Source organism: Saccostrea echinata, unplaced genomic scaffold, assembly GCF_033153115.1.
Source record: "Saccostrea echinata isolate AGI-Se365-2 ecotype Australia unplaced genomic scaffold, CSIRO_AGI_Sech_v1 ptg000054l, whole genome shotgun sequence".
In the NCBI taxonomy this organism is placed as follows: Eukaryota; Metazoa; Mollusca; class Bivalvia; order Ostreida; family Ostreidae; genus Saccostrea; species Saccostrea echinata.
This window is the reverse complement of record NW_026889803.1, coordinates 21,585,041-21,607,518: the sequence shown is the minus strand read 5'-3', so window position 1 is coordinate 21,607,518 and position 22,478 is coordinate 21,585,041. Positions and strand designations below refer to the sequence as shown.

At 34.6% G+C, this 22,478-nt stretch overlaps 1 protein-coding gene across 2 annotated transcripts in view; it reads right to left on the bottom strand.

Moving 5' to 3' along the window:
- Positions 1-22,478, bottom strand: part of LOC133171930 (dynein axonemal heavy chain 10-like) — a 62,955-nt gene that overhangs the window by 10,745 nt on the left and 29,732 nt on the right. For both annotated transcript variants that reach the window (XM_061306721.1, XM_061306723.1), the window contains 32 exons: positions 22,280-22,458; positions 18,809-19,020; positions 18,493-18,649; positions 15,741-15,974; positions 15,426-15,548; positions 14,989-15,222; positions 14,651-14,877; positions 14,236-14,505; positions 12,641-12,824; positions 11,905-12,039; positions 11,556-11,708; positions 11,068-11,403; positions 10,749-10,940; positions 9,745-9,863; positions 9,266-9,560; positions 8,252-8,509; positions 7,888-8,095; positions 7,069-7,346; positions 6,638-6,790; positions 6,207-6,532; positions 5,633-5,840; positions 4,450-4,614; positions 3,853-4,174; positions 3,663-3,751; positions 3,326-3,476; positions 3,098-3,186; positions 2,807-3,004; positions 2,016-2,249; positions 1,783-1,880; positions 1,441-1,622; positions 1,055-1,197; positions 69-286 (listed from right to left, as the gene is read on the bottom strand). In XM_061306721.1, coding sequence (XP_061162705.1) covers positions 69-286; positions 1,055-1,197; positions 1,441-1,622; positions 1,783-1,880; positions 2,016-2,249; positions 2,807-3,004; positions 3,098-3,186; positions 3,326-3,476; positions 3,663-3,751; positions 3,853-4,174; positions 4,450-4,614; positions 5,633-5,840; positions 6,207-6,532; positions 6,638-6,790; positions 7,069-7,346; positions 7,888-8,095; positions 8,252-8,509; positions 9,266-9,560; positions 9,745-9,863; positions 10,749-10,940; positions 11,068-11,403; positions 11,556-11,708; positions 11,905-12,039; positions 12,641-12,824; positions 14,236-14,505; positions 14,651-14,877; positions 14,989-15,222; positions 15,426-15,548; positions 15,741-15,974; positions 18,493-18,649; positions 18,809-19,020; positions 22,280-22,458 — 6,370 coding nt within the window. The remainder of the gene's footprint in view (positions 1-68; positions 287-1,054; positions 1,198-1,440; positions 1,623-1,782; positions 1,881-2,015; positions 2,250-2,806; positions 3,005-3,097; positions 3,187-3,325; positions 3,477-3,662; positions 3,752-3,852; positions 4,175-4,449; positions 4,615-5,632; positions 5,841-6,206; positions 6,533-6,637; positions 6,791-7,068; positions 7,347-7,887; positions 8,096-8,251; positions 8,510-9,265; positions 9,561-9,744; positions 9,864-10,748; positions 10,941-11,067; positions 11,404-11,555; positions 11,709-11,904; positions 12,040-12,640; positions 12,825-14,235; positions 14,506-14,650; positions 14,878-14,988; positions 15,223-15,425; positions 15,549-15,740; positions 15,975-18,492; positions 18,650-18,808; positions 19,021-22,279; positions 22,459-22,478) is intronic.

Genomic DNA, 22,478 nt, shown 5'->3' with positions numbered 1-22,478 from the left:
TATTTTGACATATATCATTCAAGCCCTACTTTTTTTTTTGGCTTAATACTGGAGTCATTCAAACTAACCTCTTATTTTCTGAAGTCAGACCAGAAATTAGCTTGTCAGCAGCAATCAATCGACGCTCCATAATGGCTGCCTCTTCCTCCAGCTGTTGTTTTTCTGCCATGGCCTGTTCATACTTCAGTCCCAATTCCTTTAACTCGTTTTCCAGTTTGTTGATTTCATTTGTAATCTTGTCCAAATCTCTCTTGGCTTGGTGGTAGTTTTTCTCTAGTCTTGCCACCTTTATTTGTCATTTATGAAATAAACATCTTTAGTTATACAAATACATGTACGTGGATAACTGACGAAATCTTTCACACAACAAAACGTATACTTATTATATCAGTAAACCTTCTCTAAAAGAAAACAATTTAACACTTTTTAAACATTTTTGGGGGCCAAGATTCATCCTTTTAAAGTCTTCAGACTTCCTCTGGAAGACCTTACTTTCTTTGTTTCTATTTCCTATTATTACACCCTTTTCATAGTACAAGTGATTTCTCATACCAATGAGACCAATTTCAAAGATTTTTTTGTCATGAATGATGCCTCAAGAGGTTTTTTTTTTTTTTTTTTTTTAAATATTTTTGAAAAAAAAAAATTGGTTCAATTTTTTGTCATATTCTAAATTTATTTATCAATTTGTCAATGTCTTTTCTCTATAATCACTCAAGACAAAATCATCACTTTTTAAGGATCGAAAGATAGAATAAAGCTTTACAGGTCTAAGTGGCCTCTGCATCACAAAATTTGTGTTTTTTCTGGCCTTTGTGGCTTTTGACTTCAACCAGAAGTGGCTGGAAATGTCAGAAATAAATCAGGAAATTGTCAAAAAAATTGTTCTTTTTCGTGTAATTTTCAGGAATTTGCTTCAATTTTATTCTTATTAAAATCAAAACTCTAAACAGATTACTTTTGACATCTGTCCTCCATCATAAGAACAACTTGTGGATTTGCAATGAGCTTTGTTCTACTTCTTTTTCCTTCTGTTATTCAATAGTTCATATACCTTTTCTCTTTTGGGTTTGATTTCTCTAGCCACAACACAATAACCCATGACTGCTTCCACAAACTTTAACAATCCAGACCCAGCCTTACTGATAGTCTTCATGGCATCCAATGTCAAATTCAAGTTCTTGTCACTCATCAAACCTAATAATCACCATCAGTGCATTGTATTACCCATTCTCTTAGGGAGTGTCAAAAAGTCATTTCAATCATTCACAAAACATTCAAATATATATCAAGAACAAGCATCAATTCTCATTCTTTTATCTCTTTACTTTTTCTTTTTTTGTGTTTTTTTTTACCCACTTTAAAACAAACTTGTACATTTTTCTTTGTATTTTTAAAGTAAAAGTTACCAATATGAACAGAAGTTTTCCTAGGAAATACCTTTAACTGCCTGTGTTTGTCTCTGTGTGATGCTGTCAACATCCATTTCCATAAGACTTTTCAAGAAATTAGCTTCAGCCATCATGGCCTTTGCAGATTTCCAAGAGACTTCACGGATTCCTTTAAACACCACAATACACTCACATACTCTCTGTACCTCAGGTGGTGGTTTGGCAAAGGATCTGTTATCAATTAAGAAACATTTTTAACTTCCACCATAACTTTCTTTTACAGTTTTTTGTGTTGAAACAGCAGATTAAAAATGCCCTATATAAACATGCAGTGGATTAACATAGAAACAACATGATGCCATCTGCTAAATACTTTACAAAATACACTGACCTAATTTCTGTAACATCTCCCTTGTCTAAATCCTCAAGAGCCAATCTGGCAGCTTCCAAAGCAGGCAAGGCTTCAGCTAGGGACTCCTCAGCTTCTGCCTGTACATACAAAGAGACATCATGTATAATACAGGAAAAGCATGCACAACATCATATACCTACTATATACTTAGGATTAACAATTGCACCTTCAATATCTCCTTAACATCAGTTTTATAGAGACAATTTTCTTACCTTCTCCTTGGCAATGACGACATTTTGTTCTTCTATTTCCTTGCCTTTTGACTCTGCCAGGGATTTTTTCTCTGTGGCCTGAGCTGTACCTGTGGAGATTTCCTCCAACATAATCTCACAAGCCTCACTCTTCTCTGCTACAGCCACCTTCTGTACCGCCAGTCTGTCATTGAGAACAGCAAGCTGTTCACTGGCTTCTGCAATCTTCTGTAATCCTCCTTGTAGACGTTCACACTAACAAAGGACAATAATTCAACATTAGCATTGTAAAATTATATTTTTTCCTAAAATTATTTTATCTTTACCTTTAATTAAGCATAATTATATAAATTTTTTCTATATTGTCATTAGATATTAAAAACAAGAGGTCCATGGGAATTGACGTTCACCTGAGTTTCATGCATTTCTAAGACTGAGAGATGTTTGAATGATGACAACATTTACCAGTTCACCTGAGTGATTCAGATGACCTCAAATTACTGCACAAACTGACAAATAACATTTCCTTTAAAACATGACATACAGAATTGCCATTAAAATTTTTTTTATAATACTGTAAAATCATATCTTTTTATGAGCTCAAATTTTTTTGTGGTTTTAAGAAAAATGTTGGTTCAAGGGGATTTGATTTTGTGTTGAAGTGATGTATTATTATATATATTCAAAACCTTTACATTTAGTGGAGGGCATAATTGGTGGGTCTCTTCACACCAACAAAACAACAAAGATTAACACCCCATGAAAATGAGTGATTTCACAGTAGATAATATTTTGTTAGTATTGATACTCACAAGGGCTAAAATGTATTTGTCTTTTTCTTCCAGCAGTTTAAGGTAGGAGTTGATAAAGTCTAGGTAATTCTTTGGTGTGACATAATTGTTCCTTCGGAGTCTTTGTAAGAAGAGTTTACTGTTCTTGACTACATCTGTGTGGACCATCACAATATGACTGACCACTTCCTGTCGCTTGTCATCAGGGATCAGTTGGTTCTGAAATAAGGAGCAAACACAAAACAAAAATTCAATGATTTAATAGTAAAGATATTTTGACAAAAATAAACTCTTTAATATCATAATACTTACATCTGGTGAGATGAAAACGCTAGCCACAGCATACAAGGCTTGTTCAGGCCAGGGAAAGAACCAGTCAATATTGGCATTGTTCACCATACCTTAATGTGAAAAAATAATAAGATATGCTTTTTGTTAATTTGAGAGACAACATAACAGTACATTTACTAGCATAGCCCCAACAGAAATAAATTCTTGCTGAATCCACATTAAGTGAAATTTATATACATTGTATATTACCTGGAAAGTTTCTACATCTAGTTCTCAGAGCATCTCCTACAGGAGACATGGCTAGCACTATATGGAGATTGTTAGCACACTTGTTTACAAAGTACTGCCAAATCATTTCTCGAATGTGAGGACAACCTGCTGCTGTTGCCTCCTGACGAATCTGAAATCATAACACGTGCAGATTTTTAAATGGAATTCACTTTAAAATATAACCAAATAAATTTTTCCTGTATTCCCTGATATCATTATCAGGCATTATTTATTGTCTATGGAATAATTTGCCTCTAATGCTTTTCCTCTAAAACTTTTTTTCAAAATTAAAGAGTTTCTTGAAATTTTATCTTACTGTTCCAATAATGGATTCCTTTTCATCATCAGCATACAATGCTGGCACCATTCCTGATGTCAACATGTTGTTGATCAACTCCAAGAAACCTGCAAAAAAAATTTACATAAATTCTTTTCCTAGCACTCAATACAGCCACAGTTATCACAAAATTAAGGTACTCTTCACAACAAAAGCAAGCAAAAATTACCTTCTTCAGCTACATGTTGGTCAGTAAAAAGGAAGACAGTTTTTTTATTTTCCATTCCAAGTTTGTTGTAGAGAATCTTAAGGTCATCACGGAAGCTGCTTTCACCATAGCCTCGACTTAAGGTGATCTCAAACACATCACAACCAGCAGCGTAAGAGGCAAGCTTACACAGACTCTGTTTACCACTACCCCCTACACCAACCAGTAAGGCATGGCCCTGGTCCATCCTGATCACACGATGAATGCGGGTCAAATGTTCTAATGCATCATCAAACAAAACTAAGTTCATAGGAGTGTGGTTCTCATTGTATTCCTCCAAAATCTAAAAAAAAAAACAACAACTAAATAAAAAACAGAAGTAGACAAGGTTATATGAAACGCACTTCTTTCATTTTTACAAATTTGAAAGTTTCCAAAAACATGACAGTCCTCATAAAATCAATCTATCATGTGGTAGTAGCATTTTTTTAAAATTCACAGTAAAATGTATATGAAAAAAAAAGATCAATACATATTAGATACATAAAAAATCTTTATTTAATCATCAACACTGTTATTTGAAAAATAGTAATATCACTCTTCATAAAAAATATTTACCTCTTGGAAAAGAGCTTTACAGGCATCATAGTCCTGGATGTCCTCATAGAGGCGGGGTTCTGATTCCTCTAGGGCAGTCCTGTAGTCTCCATACAAGATGGGATTTCTGAGAGCATTGTCTGTGTAAGGTTTGAAGTTCTCCTCCAACAGTTCCTTTAGTTTTGCCTACAGAGTATATACATGCATATTCATTAAAGTAGATAGTCCTCTTTAATGATTAAGGGGTACAAGAAACTAGATGTGGCGTAAGGCCACAAATGCCCCCACCGGCAGCCAAATTTCAAATGCCAATAACAAAAGTTAGAGAGCAGTAACTGAACATTTCTTACTTTTTTCTAAATTCCAGAGGGATAACTCTGTTAAAAATCATTGGACCAGAACCAAATTCGAACTTGGCCTGCATTTTTTGGTAAAATACCTGCATATGCAATTTTATACTTATACATACATCCCTACAAAAGTTAGAGAGCGGAAACTAAAAATTTCTTAATTTTTTCTGAGTTCAAGAGGGATAACTCCAGATCTGTTTACCCATATTGTTGTCTCTCAGTATTTTTTATTAGATTTGTCAGTGAGATTTGGCATTTACCCATAAGATTTTACTTTCCATCGATTTTACATATATTACCGTGTTTTGGCAACCCGACATCACCTAAGTGTTTGAAATCTTTCTTTTTTAGTGATTAAAAAGCGTCAAACTGAGACAGATCATAACAAAAACTATCTGCTAAAATCCAAATGAACAGATTTAGGATTTCCGTAATTTCATTAAAGTAAAACATTAGAGGTATTTAGGACTCAAAATCCGTACAAAATACGGCGAAATCGTGAGAGTAAACAGGTCTGCAACTCTGTCAAAAATCATTGGACCACGACTTAATTCGAACTTGACCTGCATATTTCTATGACATATCCATATGTCAAACATGAGTTGAATGTGTGAAACTGAGATTATGAATGGAAAGTCAATGATGACAGAATGACGGAACGAGGTAACACCATATGCCCCGGCCATTTAATGTTGGGGCATAAAAAAAAACCCATTAAAGGTGATAAATGAGAATAAAGTTTATATAATTTTCCACTCAAAAAGTTTGATATCTGTAAATTGTTAAAGAATAATTCAACAGCTCCTTTGATGATTGAAAGATTTGTTACAATTTGCAACAGCAGCATCCCTTACATTGACAATTTCCTTATCAGAATCACTGATCAGCCTATCTCCTATGACTCTCAAACACTCGTTTCTCCACACTCGGACAAAGTTATCGACCTTTGAGAATCGATCTGGTGTGGTCAAGCACATGCCATGATAGATCCTAGACAGATCTCGCAGGTTAAAGATGTAGTGAAATTTTGATGGTGTTGGTGGTAGATCATTCACAATGGCACTAGAAAATCAAAATTATGTAATTACACAGTAAATCACTTCTTATTTATATGAACATCATAATTTATGAGACCAAACTGAAAAATATTTTCAGTTTAAAATAACAATCTTAATGCTATAAGTAAGGATGATACACAAAAAACATATCTAGTGAAGAAACGCCTCAGCTCAGGTGAGCTAAAAAATTTAAATATCATTAGAAAACTGAAATGACAGTATATAACCTCCCCCCCCCCCTTCCCCCCCCAACCAACCCCCATTTTGGAATGGTGTAAATTATTTAAAGAAGAAATACTGGTTATTTACATAGTATTAATTGAATTTTTAATATTAGGCTAAGTACATGACGAAAGTTATTGATTAATACCTGTATAAGGCCATTGTCATTTTGGTAAGAGTGGACACAGTGTCTTGGATTTCCTTGGGAAATGGTTGAGTGTGTCCGGCAAGGATGGAATTATATATGAGGAACAAGGCTTCATCTGAGGGGAAAGTCATGTTAAAGACACAGAATAGAGAGATGAAACGTGGGTCAGTCTCATTTCGGCCACCGCCGGCTTTGCCCATAGCAGCAATGTAGCCGATGTCCTTCATGTTCTTCCAGTTCAAATCTTTCCCACGGTCATACACTCCTCCCTTCTCCAGCAACAGCTTCAGTAAAGCAATGGGTTGTTGTGTTCCATACTTGTCAACCTTGCAACAACAAAATTTTTATGAAGAAAATTGTCTCATTTATTCACAAAAGCAATTTTTATAGTTCTTCTAAGAATTTTTCAAACTTTCTATGAATTGATATACTTGTGGCATGTTCATGTCATCAATGAAGATAAGCAGTCGTCTTCCAGGTGGAGGACCATACGTGTCTTTGGTTCTCTTCTCTACATTAGCCTCCAGATTTCTCTGTACATCCAAAGATGAGGTTCTGCTGGAGAAGTTCATGTTCAGCAGCATCTACAAATGGCAGGCAAACTCTACTGCTAATATTATTTTACCATCAAGATACAAGAGCAATTTATATCTAAATAAACTTATGATTGCCTGTCTACACACCTAATTAATTGCTAATTTTCTGTAAACCATATTTATCTTGTAAATGAGGTTTAAACTATCAGTACCTCCAGCATTCTTTTATCCAAAAAAATATATTGAATGTCAACAAAAGATGCTCATGCTAAACAATTGAATTAAATGAATCTCAATTTTGGGGATTTTTTTTATATAAATCTTACATGTGTTTCTGTGCTAAGAGTCCTTAGGAAGTTTGCAGTGGTGGCAGTCTTTGATGTACCAGTCTCTCCAACCAGAACCACTGGATGTTTAATGCCCACCATTAGCTCTAGTAACCATGTGGCTCTCACAGTGTCCACCGTGGGCACTAGAATCTCATTGAATTTCCTCTCTGGGCTGTGAACATACTTGGGTACCTTTTTAGTCCATGGCACCCATTGTTTTAGTTCTCCGTCATAGAAATATTCATACAGAGTTGCATGGGCACTTGGGATTTCTCCTAAAATTAGGAAAATTTTGCAAGTTTATATACTTTAACTTTGCACTGAGCTCATATAAAATTACTTTTCATTGACAAATGACATAAATTCTAGAATTAAATTAAGCTATGCATTCAGTAATGCATTTATTCCACCCTAGCTCTGAGGGATATGATCTGAAGCAACATGAATCTTCACTTTATGGAGATGCTTCATAACAAACATATAAAGTACATGTATTTGACAAAAAAATTTCTAAATTCCCTGTCTATTGTGGCCCATCTTACTCCTCAAGGCCATGACTTAAAACAAACTTGATCTAGAATTTAAATTAGGTGATGCTTACTTATTAATTAACTATGGTTCTTCGTTATAACAAATTAAATTCATTTTAACAAGTTTTTAAAAAAAAAAAAAATGATATAATGAATAAAATTTGTTCAACCAAATTTGACAATTTGTTTATTTTTGATAGGTCCTAAATGAACTTTCATAGAACCCTAAGTGGTAGTTCCTTGCATCTAGTAAAAGATTTTATAAACACTTGGTAAAGAATTTTACCTGCTTTGGCAAAATTCTTTTCATCATCACTGGCAATAGTCATGGCTGCCAAGTTCTTAATCTGAGCATCGAATTTGACTCTGCCATCCTCCAAGAGAGCAGCTCCAATAGACCAGTACAGAGCCTGTAAGAAGTAGGCTTCCAGCTCCTCTGGCTCAGATACCTCCTTAATGAGAAGGGCATCCAACATGGCAGCAAGTTGTGTTACCTTAAAAAAGAAATAATCTGTAATATAACACTGGAATAACTTGTTTTGATAGAAACATACTACAATTTAAAAATAATGCTTTTATGCAAAATTGAGATTCTTAAAAGCAATGCTTTAGAGCAAAATAAAGAACAAAGTCATATGTTAATTCTTTACCAGATTAAGATTTGTGAGTGGAACAATTGTCTTCATTTTGTCTCCCTGTCTGCCATCAAGAATTCCTTCAATGACCATATCAACCAAAGAGACCACATATTTATCATACAGTCTCTGTAGGTCTTCTCTTTCTTGTTTGTTCTGTCTGGAATTGACATATTTGAACCAGAAAGGGTCATACCCCAAGTTTTTGGGGTCCACATACACCATACCACATCTGGACACAGTAGCAGGGGAGGCATACTGAAGGTCAAATACCTGTAGGAACAAACATTCCAAATCAATGCAAAATAATGAAAATTCCTACAAAGACAATAGATCTATAGGCCTTTATCCATTAACAGTCACCAGACTGTCAAAAATGTAAGTTGTTTTTTTTTCCCAAGCCACTTAATGGATTTTATATTTTCTATACTCTATTGTAAATTTTTTCAGCTATAACATGCCATTAAAACACCATTAATTGTACAAACTTTAACCTACATCCCATGGACATTCTCTCATATAAATTTGCTGGATAGTTTTGAAGAAGATTTAGTAAAGATTTCTTTCCTCTACATTTCTATATAATATTTGAATCTTTTTGTGGTTTTATTCCTGGGCTCATGATTTGAACACTAATGAAGATGCCTGCATGTAGGAATAATTTATTGCCATAGAGTATCTAAGAAAAGGCTTTTCAAAGATTTTCCTACTGTGAAATCATCAATTTTAATTTTCATGGATTTTGTAGTTTACCCTTACACACAGTGGACTCTATTTTGTAATGACCAATATCTGCCCCCAAAATCAAACTTTGAGGGAGAAATCTATAATTAGGTTCTAAACTAGGGGGATGCACCCCCCCCCCCCCCCCAACTTGAAAATATTACATACTTTTATCAGCCACAACACCAAATGTTAAATAAGAGTCAAGATGATTGATTGATTTTGATTGATTTTGATTTAATTTCATCAATGAAATATGTGAATATTGTTCTAGGGCAAGCTTGCTACAATTAAAATAAACCTTGCCTCAAACAACATGGCACAGTGTTTCTGAAGACGAATTCTTTCACCATTAGCCAGTGTCAACAGTTTGTTGTCGTCCATTACTGAGTTCATGTTCTCAACCCACAATGCATCAACATCACCATCATACACAATGTATTTCCTTTCATTCTTGTCTGTGGGTTTATTAATGTCTCTGAAAATGTTTGAAAGAAGTCCATCTGTCCAGTCACGGGTCACTGGGTCAAGAATACCATAAAGGTCAATAACAGAACGATCCTTTGGATTGATCACAAACAATTTGGTTGGAATTCCCAATCTGAAATCAGATACAAAAGAACTAATGAAAAAGTGAAGATAACAAATAGTCATTAGTCATTCCACTGAATTTACACATCATACAGGGTTTTTATCAAACAAGAAACTTTCTACAATTAACTAGTGCTGGGTGTCGTGACTGTAATAAATTCTAAAGAAAGACTTCCTAGAGCCCTTAAACCCACCTTGTCTGGGACTGAGCCAGTGTGTTGATGACAACTGATTTTCCTCCTCCTGTGGGGCCAACTATCATGGTGGTGTGACGTGTCATCATAGTCTCATACAACTGAACCACCTTGTCAACCTACTCAAACAAAGCAAACAATAATCAAACTACAAGTAACATTCTTTCTGACCCAATTTGAAAATCTCAGGCCAATGGATACACTAACTACTCTAGTATTATGCTGTGACATGAGAGTTTGTAAATTTGTTTCACTGATGAGGGATGGCCATTGGATAAATTTTTGTAACTGGTTAGTTGTAAATTTTTCTTAATATATCAACATGGTGTCAATGTTGGTGAAGGAAATTTACCATGAATTGCAGTTTCATGGTACTGTAGATTCCTAAATATACGCGAGGAATAAATTATCGCGTAATTACGTGAGAAGCACCACTTGCGAAATAAAATTACTCGCTTTTATTTTTATGGTGCTTTAATGTATGTAAAATCTCTAGATAAATCAACCATTCGCGAATTATTATTCTCGCGATTTGACGCCCTTGGGTCATTTTGCGATAATAAGTACTCGCGTAAAATAAGGAATCTACAGTAACAAATACCTTTCTGTGTATAATCCGTGCATTGCTCAAGAGAAACTTCATTGCTGTTTTTTTTTTTTTTTTTTTACACAGCAATTGGAACAAAAACAGGTACAACTTTTTTTTTTCTTTACACATGTAAATATTTAGTAATACTTAAACTTTAATCTTTCGGATTACATTAACTTTTCTGACAGCAGCAATGTCTTCGAAATTATTTAATTGGCACTTTCAGCATTTGAGCATTTCATATTTAAACAAGCTTCCACTGAGTTTTATTTTGAAAGAAAAAAATTATTCCAAAAATAGATTTCCTTCAAAAAGTTATTAAATTTGTACCAATAATTACAATCTTTCTGAACAATTAGTTGGTTAACTGGTTAAACATTGCCAACCCTACTCCTAATATTGTTATCTACTGTACCTGCACATCCAACATTTTGTATCCATTGTCCTGAAGCACTGCCTCCACAGCATCATTGAAGTTGGGGTATCTGACTCGAGGACAGTCCAGACCTGGGAACAAATCCCCAATGAGTCCCAGGAATAGAGGAACATCCTCAAAAACAAACTTAGGCAGGTTCATGTCTCTCAAAGCTCTCATCAATACTACATCCTATAAATGAAATTATGAACAATTGAAACAACTGAAAATAACTGTCACAACTTGTTTTCATACAGAAAAAGATTTCATGCCCCTATTAAAGCTCATTTCATTTCTATTTTTCGTACAAATTCTGTACCTCGGGTAAATCTGGAGAGCCACGTTTCAGATCACCAGCCATGACCAACACAGACTTCAGAGCTCGGAGACCAAAGTCATAATGGTACTGTTTAGACAACTGCTCCTTTGCCAGTTTGTACAACACAGTCATTTTTTTGGCTAGAACTTTAGCAGTGAGGAAACCCTCTGAGAACAACATAATCTCACATATCTGCTGCAGATCTGGAACAATGACCACCACTGGTCTGAAGAGTGCTTTGACAGATTCCGGTAACTCTGTACGACCCGCATAACCAGGGTTCATAGTGATGAAGATACCAACTCTCAAGTCCAAACTGATCTCCTGTCCTTCAAACTGAAATGTTATAATGTGACATTTTAATTCATTCTGCTCTCTGATAAAAAAATGTTAAAATCAATATGCAGTATGTACTTAATCTATATTTTAGATCCAAAAGCTTGGTTGGAACATATTTGTTAATAAAGAGGTTAGTGTAGACAACTCACATGGAATCTTTTTAACTTGAGAATAAGGGCATTCTGAATGGTTTTCAACTGAGTGGAAATGACAGAAAGAACAGATACGTCAATACGGTTGAACTCATCAAAGCATCCCCAGGCACCACACTGACACAATCCTGAGTAGATCTTACCAACAGCCTATAAAACAATGTCACTTCCACGTTAGGTACACACAACTTTGATACTTTCAATATAATTTTTTTGCTTAAATTATTATTTTTGTTTTATAACTTTTAACTTTTTTTTCAATTCCTCAAAAAATAAACTAAAAGTGAAGATTTGATTTAATTCAAAAGCAGTCCTGTAGGTATGATATATATTTCAGATTTCTTACCTTGAAGTCCATACCCTCTCCACAGTTTGTGACAACACAGAGCAGTCCTAGAGCCTTGGCCAGATCCTTGGTGGTTTCTGTCTTTCCTGTACCAGCAGGACCTGCAGGAGCTCCACCCAAATTCATTGACAGAGCCTGTAATTAAGTAAGGAGTCCTTAATGCTTTATAGTACTTCTAATACTCATGATCTGAACAAACTTAAATCTACACTATGTCAGGAAGCTTTCATTTAAGTTTCATTTTCTCTTACCCAGTGGTTCTTGAGAAGATTTTTAAATGACCCCACCCAAATTTTACCCTTTCTTAATTATCTACCCTTGGAAGATGATGTAACCTTTCATTTAAACAAACTGAATTCCCTTTACTCAACTTGAAGGTTACTCTATGTCAAGTTTGGTTGAAATTGACTCAGCTAGTGGTTCTAAAGAAGAAGACAAAACTTAAAAAGTTTATGACAACAACTAAACAAGATTTTGAAAGAAAATTTCCTATAAATTTCTTGTCACTAATAAAAATAGATTGCCTGGAATTTTTTTTTAAATTTCCCTGTAAAACCTCAATTCCCAATTGTGATCCCAGTCTTTACCCAATACATGTAATACCTTCATCATTATACCCACATTCTTCAAATATACCAAGCATTATGGAATGTAAAAAAAAGTTTTTTTTGCCAAAAAGATATGCTTTTATGATCATTAAAAATTCTTATCAAGTTTATTATATTCCTTTTCTTACCTGTGTAAGTGTGAGGTAGATTCTGTCTGTCAGTGGGGTAATGACCAGGCGACCATTAAGACCCATGTACTCATAGCCATAACCAAACTCTCCAGTGCACTGTCTGACCACTAACTCATCTGGCTCTTTCTCCCAGTAGAACCTCAACTGACTCTCCCACTCAAACTCTTTGGCATCCATTATACTGGAAATAAATTAAAAATATGTTTCATTATGTTCTGCATTTATAGTTTCAATCTACAATGTTACTGAAGGCAAATCAAAACTTCTCGTCAAGTGTAATATGCAAGTGATATGCTTGTATCAGGTTTAATTTATCAATGTTTCATATTGCATGTTTCAAATCATGTGATCTTGCAGCAATAACTGTGCAAATATCATTTTGTCAATGTTAGAAAGTTACCTTAATTGTTACAATCATACAAATTTAAACTCTGTATCATCAATATCTTCCCACTCTGTATATATCATGATTGTTTGAATAATGCTGAGGCCAGTGCATATAAACAATATTATGTACATGATTGTTCCTTATTTCATACGGTATTTGCTCACAATTCCTCAAACTACATATAAAAGATAATAAAATAAATGCAGTACAACTTAAAACCGATCCCTTGGATCCCAAGACAAAAATCAAAAGCCTGAAAGGCTTCAATGACATGAACATGAAAAATAATTTCAGAAGTTCATTTTTGATATGATATAAAATTTCTTCTTCTAACAAGATATCAATTACATGTTTGGTGAATTATGCCATATGGTCCGAATAGAATAGTGTTCGAATCAACCAGACACTGTTGAAAGTAAACAATTTGTTCATGCTGAATATTTAACTCATCCCTTTTCAATCAGTTGAAAACTATAAAGGATTTAAAATTTTATATAATATTATTCTAATTGTCAATATCTAAGTATTGTTTTAGGGATTGCACCTAAACTATAACCAAGTCTCTGCTATGAGAGTTACGATTGGGTGTACGTGGTATATGGTATACTACAAAATGAAGGAAATGGAGAAATATAGTAAAAGGGTAGATATCTTCAGTTTTTATAATAAAATTGGTATCAAAATTGTAAAAGTAAGTTTGAAATTCAATGGTTTAGTCTTCCAGTATTCGTATTAATGTAATTTTGTGATTATTTAATTGCCTTATGGGTTGTTTCTTTAACATGCTTATACTTCCGAACTGTTATTCATGTCATTCAACCCACTGCTTGAAAAATTCATCCACAACAACACATTTTTCTTGTGTGAAAATAATAAAGGCTCTGTGTTTTGTAACAGACTTAATTGTAGATATAATTGATGCAATTTTATTTTCAAGTTATTATTCATCCTGAGCATTTTCAAAGAAATTGATATATACTGCAATTGCTTTTTTCTTTTGTCGGTGCATCGACTGACACCTTTGGTGGCATAAATTCTTGTGCCAATTTAGATGGGATGCCTGCAGATAGATGAAGATCAAGCTCTGCTCGACGTCATAAAAATTATCCCCATCTTGCATAAAAATACTACAGATTTAGCTAAGTTAGCTGCCAGTTTATCTATTTTTTGTTTTCTTGTATCTTCTATTCTGCTCATTTATTACCTGTCTCTGACAAATCCATCAATAATATCCCTTGCATGTACATCAATAATAAGGACAGAGTTAAACTTCTTTCTGTCATTAGAAGAGAGAGGGGATCGGACAGTCACTACTAGATCTCCAATCTGTTTGTGTTGTTTCTTGGCGTAGTCCTTTAAGGCTGTCTTCACACCTTTTTTAACCTTTCGAAATACATCTTCCACTTCCCAAGTCCACCACACTTGGTTACCAGCCAAACAGACCATACCTTGGTATCCCATCATCCAGTCAACTCTAAAAAAAAAAAATTGAATATCAGAAAAAATTGTGCAGCCAGGAAATAATATCAAAGTAGTTAGTTTTACACATTGATCCATCATGTAACTGTGTAAACTTGAAGCTAGATTTTGAAAATTTTTACCAATACTTTAAATTTTACCTTGTCTTGCCATCTGCACAATAATAAAATATGGCCTCTTTCGTAATGAGTCTGTTGGTACGTCTCATTTCTTCTAGCACACTTGTCATCCAGTCTTCCACTCGCCCCTCGGCTGGGATATGATCACGGAATTCCATAACTTCCCCTTCTGCTGAGATCATGGCTGAGGCTAAGGTTTCACCATTGGGACCCTGTTGGAATCTCAGGGCAGAAATATTATCATACATCTGAAAAAATAAATCAGAAGTTGCATTATAATTTCTTCTCTTCAACAATTATTTAAAGACACTGATTCTAGTGAAAATAAAGAAATAGTAACATTATGATAAGAAATCTACCTTGATCATATGCTCCTGTACACAGGATGGATCACTGCTACCTAGAATGCTGAGTAACTCATCATCAGAAATGAAGAAGAATCTTGGGAAAGCATTACGTTTGGAATCCAGATAGTCATTAAGTGATTTCTGGCATCTCTCTAGCCCCAAACTTAAGGCTTCCAGGTCTTGTAGACGATTTGGAGCATGGCAACAACTTTTGATGACTGGATTTTTATGGACATCATTCATGATCTGAAATCAGAAATAAATACATGAATCCTTTTTTTTTTGGTACTTCCTCTTAAATCCTACATTGCTAATAGCATGCAAGTGTACGAAAATAATCTGTAACCAGAGGTACATGAAATTTATTTAAATTGTACCTCCTGTAATATTCCCACAATGGTAATAGCATTTTAGTGTATGAAAATTCCTTACTTAACCCATTAACATACCTTTTTGAACATTTTGTCAATCTGATCAAACTTCTTGGCCTCCTCTGGCAGCTGTGATCTGATGTCTCCTCCAATGAAGATTCCCTCCAAGTACATCCACTTCCTCTGCACCACCATCCACACCTATAAAAAGTCAAAAAATGTACATCCATCATAATAAGAGGCAAATGGGCTTCAACAGTCACCTGGTTGTCAATGAAGATTTTTTAGCCACATTATACATTTCTTTTTACTCCTTAGTAAAACATGAAACAACACGTTCCCTATATATCTGTTGCACACCATCTAATTTTGACTTGCTACACATTTACTTACATCAAGGACTTCTGAGATGTGGGATAGACTCTTTTCCCAGTTCTGTACAGAATTCAAGAAAGGTCCAATGAATCTAGATGCTGACATGCTTTGTAAGTTCATAGAACTATCATCAAGAATCTGAAGAATCTCGTCCACTGCCCCAAGAATCCAGCCCCTGTTTGAAGTGCCCTTCATGTAGGCATGGACTGTGAACTTCATGTTGCTCCACTGCTCTTCAATTTCTTTGACTCCCTATTAATAGAGAAAAAATTGCAGCTATATGTTCTTGACATTTAGATGGTGAACAAGAGGACCTCCTCACCTGAGTCACCTTGAATTATTCTTAATTACTGTTCAGATTTTTTAAAGATTTAATGAGGCTTTGTCTAATTACTTCTACCCTAGATATTTTGATAAAATTTCTTAAATGAATTTTTACTATTATACTAATTGTTTTAAGATTAAGAAATCAAATGTTTACCATCCCGATTTCTTAATCCTGATTATCTCAAAAGTTGTCAAATTTTACTATTGGACCCTATGGGAATTTTTTGGAAAAGCGCCAAATTATCACAATTTCCCAATATTTTTTGTATTTCTGCCCTAGGGATTTTCCTTTTCATTCAAATACATGAAAATTATTGTAAAAAGGCACCATTTGTGAAATTTCAAAAAAAGTTAACCATCTGGTTTGGTCTAGGAATTATTACAAAGTTTATTTTTTTTCCTATGCCCAGTACCTCTAAATTTGCCATATTACGGCATAAATTTTATATATATCGGCGCAGATGAATTATTTTGGTAAAAAATAACCATGTTTCCATTGCTGGTATGTTTCTTTTGATGCTCTGTCAACAGTTTTTAATAAAATTTCCATGGACGTCTTGAATATATACTCAACGAGTTATGCGTCGTTCTTCAGCGTCATGCATTGCTTACAGAACCAGAAAACAGTGACGTCGTGAAGGCCACTTCAGCATTTATTCCTAATTATTGTCTTAAAAACACATTTGAAGACCCATAAACGTTACAGATAATATAATATTATGTTAATTTTGTATTAAAATTACAATACTTAGGATAGGTGTTATGTTGCAACTATGACTGCATGAAACTAAAAAGTTGCCCAAAGATATGCACACTCGAATTAGACTCGCCTCGTTTAAAAGGTTTTGCTATTTATATTTCCATAATCAATTTGATCTCATTGTTCCCCCATCCTAGTCCCAAGGGGCATGACTTAATTAACCAATCTTGAATCCACACTACATGGGGATACTAAATATCAATATGAGTAATGTGGCAATGCTGTTCTGGAGAATATTTTTTTAAGATCTTTCCTACATAAATTTATTACCTGTATGTAAAATTTGATCTCAAATTTTAGCCCCATAAAACCCAGTGTCCACAATTTGAAAAAAAATTGAATCCGCTTGACATGGTAAAGTTTATATATCAACTTGGTTTAGTGTCACCCTCCTACTCTAAAAAAAATCCTATATATTCCTTTGTAAAATTTTTAATATCCCCATTCTAGCCCCATGCAGGGCCATGAATTGAGTAAATATCAATTGCCACTTCATGGGGATGCTGGTATATCAATATGAGTACTGCTATTTTCAAGAAGAGGATTTTGGAAGAATTTTACCCCAATATACTGCATGTGAATATTACATACTTTATTGTGGCTCAACCTAAACCTAAACCCCAATCCTTGGTTTAAACAAATTTGAATCAGCACTACCTGGGGATGTTTGCATCAATAATATTCTCTGTTTAAGAATTTTTCTTAAAACTTCAAATTCTCATGTAAAGCTTTGAAAACCTAATGTTGCCCCTTCCTATCCCAAGAGATGATGAAGAATCTGCACTACCTGAAGATGCTTGCATGCATGTATAAAATGACTGATCTACTAGACCTAGTGTTCTCAAAAAGATTTCTCCTTTTTCATATTCACAGGTAAGACTATGATCCCTTATTGTAGCCCCCCCCCCCCCCCACCCCACCCCTGATTTGAACAAAATTCAATCTGCATTTCCTGATGATGCTTGCATATCACTAAAGATTCATTAGAACAAGACTCTAAAATAATTGTTACTCTATATTTTTATGTAGAGATATCCCCAGAAGCCATAAACTGAATAAATATGAATCTTCACTACTTAAGGATCTTGCATATTAATAGGACTAATCATGTATCTGCTGTTCTTGCAAAAAAAAAATTCCCATAAGATCCTCAATTGTGGCCCAACCTTAAGCCCAGGGGCCATGATTTGAACATATTTGACTTTACACTACATTTATGTCAGGAAACTCTCTTTTCTGGCTCTGTGATTCTTGAGAGGATTTTTAATATCGATACCATCCATTCTTGAATATCTCCCCTTGAAAGAAGTTGTGGCTTTTCAGTTGCACAAATTTTATTTTTATTTTTTTTTTAACCTAAGGATGCTTTGTGGTAAGTTTAATCAAAATTAGCCCTGGTCAGTGTTTCTTGAGAAGCAATTAAAAATTTTAGTTTGTATGCAGGTGACATACAAAGGACAATAGACAATGGACTAACAAATGGATGTTTGATACTTTTCCAACAGAAAAGCTCACTTGAGCCTTTGCATGGCTCAGGTTAGCTAAAAACATTAAAGAGGACTAATTTCAAAAAGCTTCTTATATTAAAATGTGAAAGTGGAAATAATCTTATTTCCATTACTTAAAAAATTATCTTATACATGTACTAATTGTTTAGTAATTTCACTGAAATCTTCAGCTAACCTTTTCAATACCCATTTCTTTGCTGGCCATCGTGACAATCTCTCCAATAGTTTCTTGGAATCTATGTAACTCCATGGCAAATACATTTGCCAGAGTAAATGTTTCAGGATTGATGTCAAACTTCTGCCCTGTTTTATTCATGAGCTCTTTCCAATGGCTAAAAAGAGATGTCCAATTTAAAGTACAAGCATTTTTCCCAGTTGATTTGTTCTAATTAACAAACAATTTTGTTCTTTAAAAACTCAAGTTATTTTGTCATATAAAAATGCTGAGAGACAAACACATCTAATGATTACTATAAAAAACATTACAGTACCGTTCTCGAAGAGCATCATGTTTCAAGTCCACAAACAGTGGTAAAGAATCTCTGAATTCTTTCATCTTGGACTCGAGGGCTCGGGCAGCCTGCATGGATCTTACTTCTTTTGGCATCTTACGAAGACTCTTCAGAAAGCCTTCAATGCCATCTTGGAGGACTTGTACGTTCAAGTTGGACCAAAGTGTTTCTGCCCATTGTTCTCTGGCAGCCTTGAAAATCAATGAGACTACACATTCAAATACTTCTTGGTGTTGCAACTGACATGAATATGTAATAACTCTCTTAGATTTTTTTTTAAATTCTATAATTTAAAAAAACATGAGGCCAAAGGGCCTTAACGGTCACATGAGTATAATGTAATGATCCATAGATTAAAATAAAATGAGCTGATAAATGAAGCTCTGTTGCCCAAACGTAAAAGAAACAGGATTCAGGGATCAGCAAAATATTAATTTAGTACTTAGTAATAAACCTTAAAGTTGATCTATTTATTTGTCTGCACTTTTCTCCATTGTCACTATACTCGTGCAGACTAAACAAAACAATTATAGTTCTTGAGCACTATTAGTTAGCACATTTCATTCCCTGGCCCTTTCACACTGGCATCTCTTAGTCTTTGAAGATTATTTATTGTACAAAGATATGGTAATTTTGTCCCATTTTCATTTATCTATTATTTAAAAGTCTACCTGATCATTAAGAACTATAAAAGTATTTTTTGTTTTAAATATTATAAAAATTCTACTATAATTCTATTATTTAACTGACCTTTTAAGGATATCCGATCCTCAGCCAGAAAGAATCATTCTTAAATTTATTATTTTATTTAAAAAGTCTCAAATGAAGCTTGAAACTGAGATCTTTTCATGCAACAATTTTTCATTTTATGCATCTTAATATGATTCAAGGTTCTTTGAAGTCTTAGAAATGGTCTTGTAAAACGTTGACATTTGTACCCCATAAAAGAAAAAAAATGAATTCATTTTTAGAGAAATTGAATTTCTTTTAATCTAGCATTAGATATGACTGCTTATTAGCATGATATGAAATTAGACATGATATGTGATGTCTAGCGTTGATAGCACAAGCTTTTTACACTATGTATTATATGACAACTAAAGTAAAAAGAGGAACTAAAATACTGTATAAGCATAAAAAAGATACAATTTTCTCCAAATGCCTGGATACTTACATTTTTCTATCCTAAATTATATTTGTTGATCAATTTTCAATTAGAACATAGGTAATCAAAGATTATGAAGCTCACCTTGACGAATGTTATCTATAAGTAAGGCAAATTTCACATCCTATTTTTTTTTCTAGTTAGTGTACATCTCAAGATCAATACCCATGGAAGTTTGGTTTAAGTAGGACTTATAGTTACTTTGAAATAGACCTGCTCAAAAAACTTTTAACCTGTTTACTAATCAAGAAAATTTTGATCAGTTCCAACATCCAAAGCAGGTCTGAAAGTTTTCATCCTTAGATGCACCATCTATGCAAGTGTAATCATAACAGGCCATATTATTACATAGCTACTCCAAAAAAATTACCCTGGTCACTCATCTTGAAAATGTAGGTCAGATTCAGAATCCAAAGCAAGTACGGAAGTGTCCATCCCTAGACATATCATCTTTGCTAATCAGGTTAAAATATGGCTAAAATTCATTCATAAGGAAAATCTAGGATCAAGCTCCGAAGCATATTGGTAAGTGTACATCCCTAGATGCATCATCCATGAAAGTTTGGTCAAGGTAGGGCTTATAGTTACTTGGGAATGACCTTGCTCTAAAAACTTTAACCTGGTCACTCATCTGGAAAATCTACGTCAGATCCAGCATCCGAAGCAAGTCTGGTATTGTCCATCCCTAGATGCATCATCCATACAAGTTTGGTCAAGGTACGGCTAATAGTTACTTGGTAATGGACCTGCCTCAAAAACTAAATAACCTGGTTACTCATCTGGAAAATGTAGGTCAGATCCAGTATCTGAAGCAAGTCTGGTAATGTCTCTCCCTAGATGCATCATCCATGCAAGTTTGGTCAAGGTAGGGCTTATAGTTACTTGGGAATGGACCTGCTCCAAAAACTTTAACCTGGTCACTCATCTGGAAAATCTAGGTCAGATCCAGCATCCGAAGCAAGTCTGGTGTTGTCCATCCCTAGATGCATCACCCATGCAAGTTTGGTGCAGGTAGGGCTTACAGTTACTTAGGAATAGACTTGTTCCTAAAACTTTAACTGGGACTCCGATGCCAATGCCGGGGGGTATAGCATAAGCTCATCTCGACTTCGTCTAGGTGAGCTAAAAATGCATAGCTGGTAATTTTATTCGCATTTCTTGAAAATATATTTGAGATTTGATAATTTTCCCTATATAATATGATTATCTATAATGAAGAACTTTGAAGAAATTCCATGGGTAAATTCACGTTACTATGTGAAATCAGAGACATTTTTGTGAGCATTTTCAATTACTTAAAAGCTAATTTCCAGAACCTGAGGATCGGACTACCTTAAGTTACATTACAGTGATTGACTATGATAGGTGAATAGCAAAGGGGAATAACTTCTTTCAGTAGAAAATAATAAATTGACCAAAGGGTACAGAATTTCAAAATCGGGTAAAACACCCTTGCTTATTACAACTTTATATACTTTGTTTGTCTCCTAGATGCCAAGGAGCAGATAAGAAGATTTTCAAAGAAATAATCCATTTTCACTATACTTTCAATATAACCCCACTCTAATATCTAGCCCCTGACCCAGTGGCCAAGATATTCACAATTTTGGAAGAGGCACTCTTGCTCATCATAACCATGCACTTAGTATGTTTTCTTTAATAACAATGGGCAGAGAAGATTTTCAAAGAAATAATACACTTTCACTATACAATCAATAGAGCCCCCCCCCCTCCTGCAGAACCCCTCATCCTGGGGACACAAATTTCACAATTTTGGTAGAGGCATCCTTGATCATCATAATCATGCACTTAGATTATCTGCTTTATAAACAGGGGAAGAGAAGAAAATTTTTAAAGAATTTATGCATTTTCACTATATGATCAATAGAGCCCAACCCTAACTCCAGAACCTCTGACCCTGGGGCCATAAATTTCACAATTTTGATAGGGGGCTCAATGCTCATTACAATCATGCCAACAGTTTGACTGCTTGATGTCTAGGAGTAAAGTAGAAAAATCTTAAAGATTGCACTCATTTTGATGGTTTTGGCCCCAACCCCAAGGCCACAGGGGGGCAGGGACCATGAAATTCACAGTTTTTGTTCCCCTTCACTTGTAGATGTTATATGCCAAAATTGGTCAAAATTGGTTTAACAGTTGCAGAGAAGAAGCTGAAAATATTCAAATGTTAATGGACGACGATGAACAGATAGCAGTAGGTCACTTGAGTGACTCAGGTGACCTGAAAAAATATTTCACTTATTATTCTTAAAAGATAAACTTGCCTTCTGTTCTTCATACAGGCCATAGATCATTTCTAGTCCCTTCATCTGTTTCTGAACTTCTAGGAGGTTTGGATACATTGTAATGGGCAAATCAAATAGCTTCTCAGCATTGGCTAATTCTTGTCTGGAGGCCTCTAAATCATTAACCTCAACACGGAAAGTCTTCATCAATTCCAGACCTAAATAACAGAATGTTGGC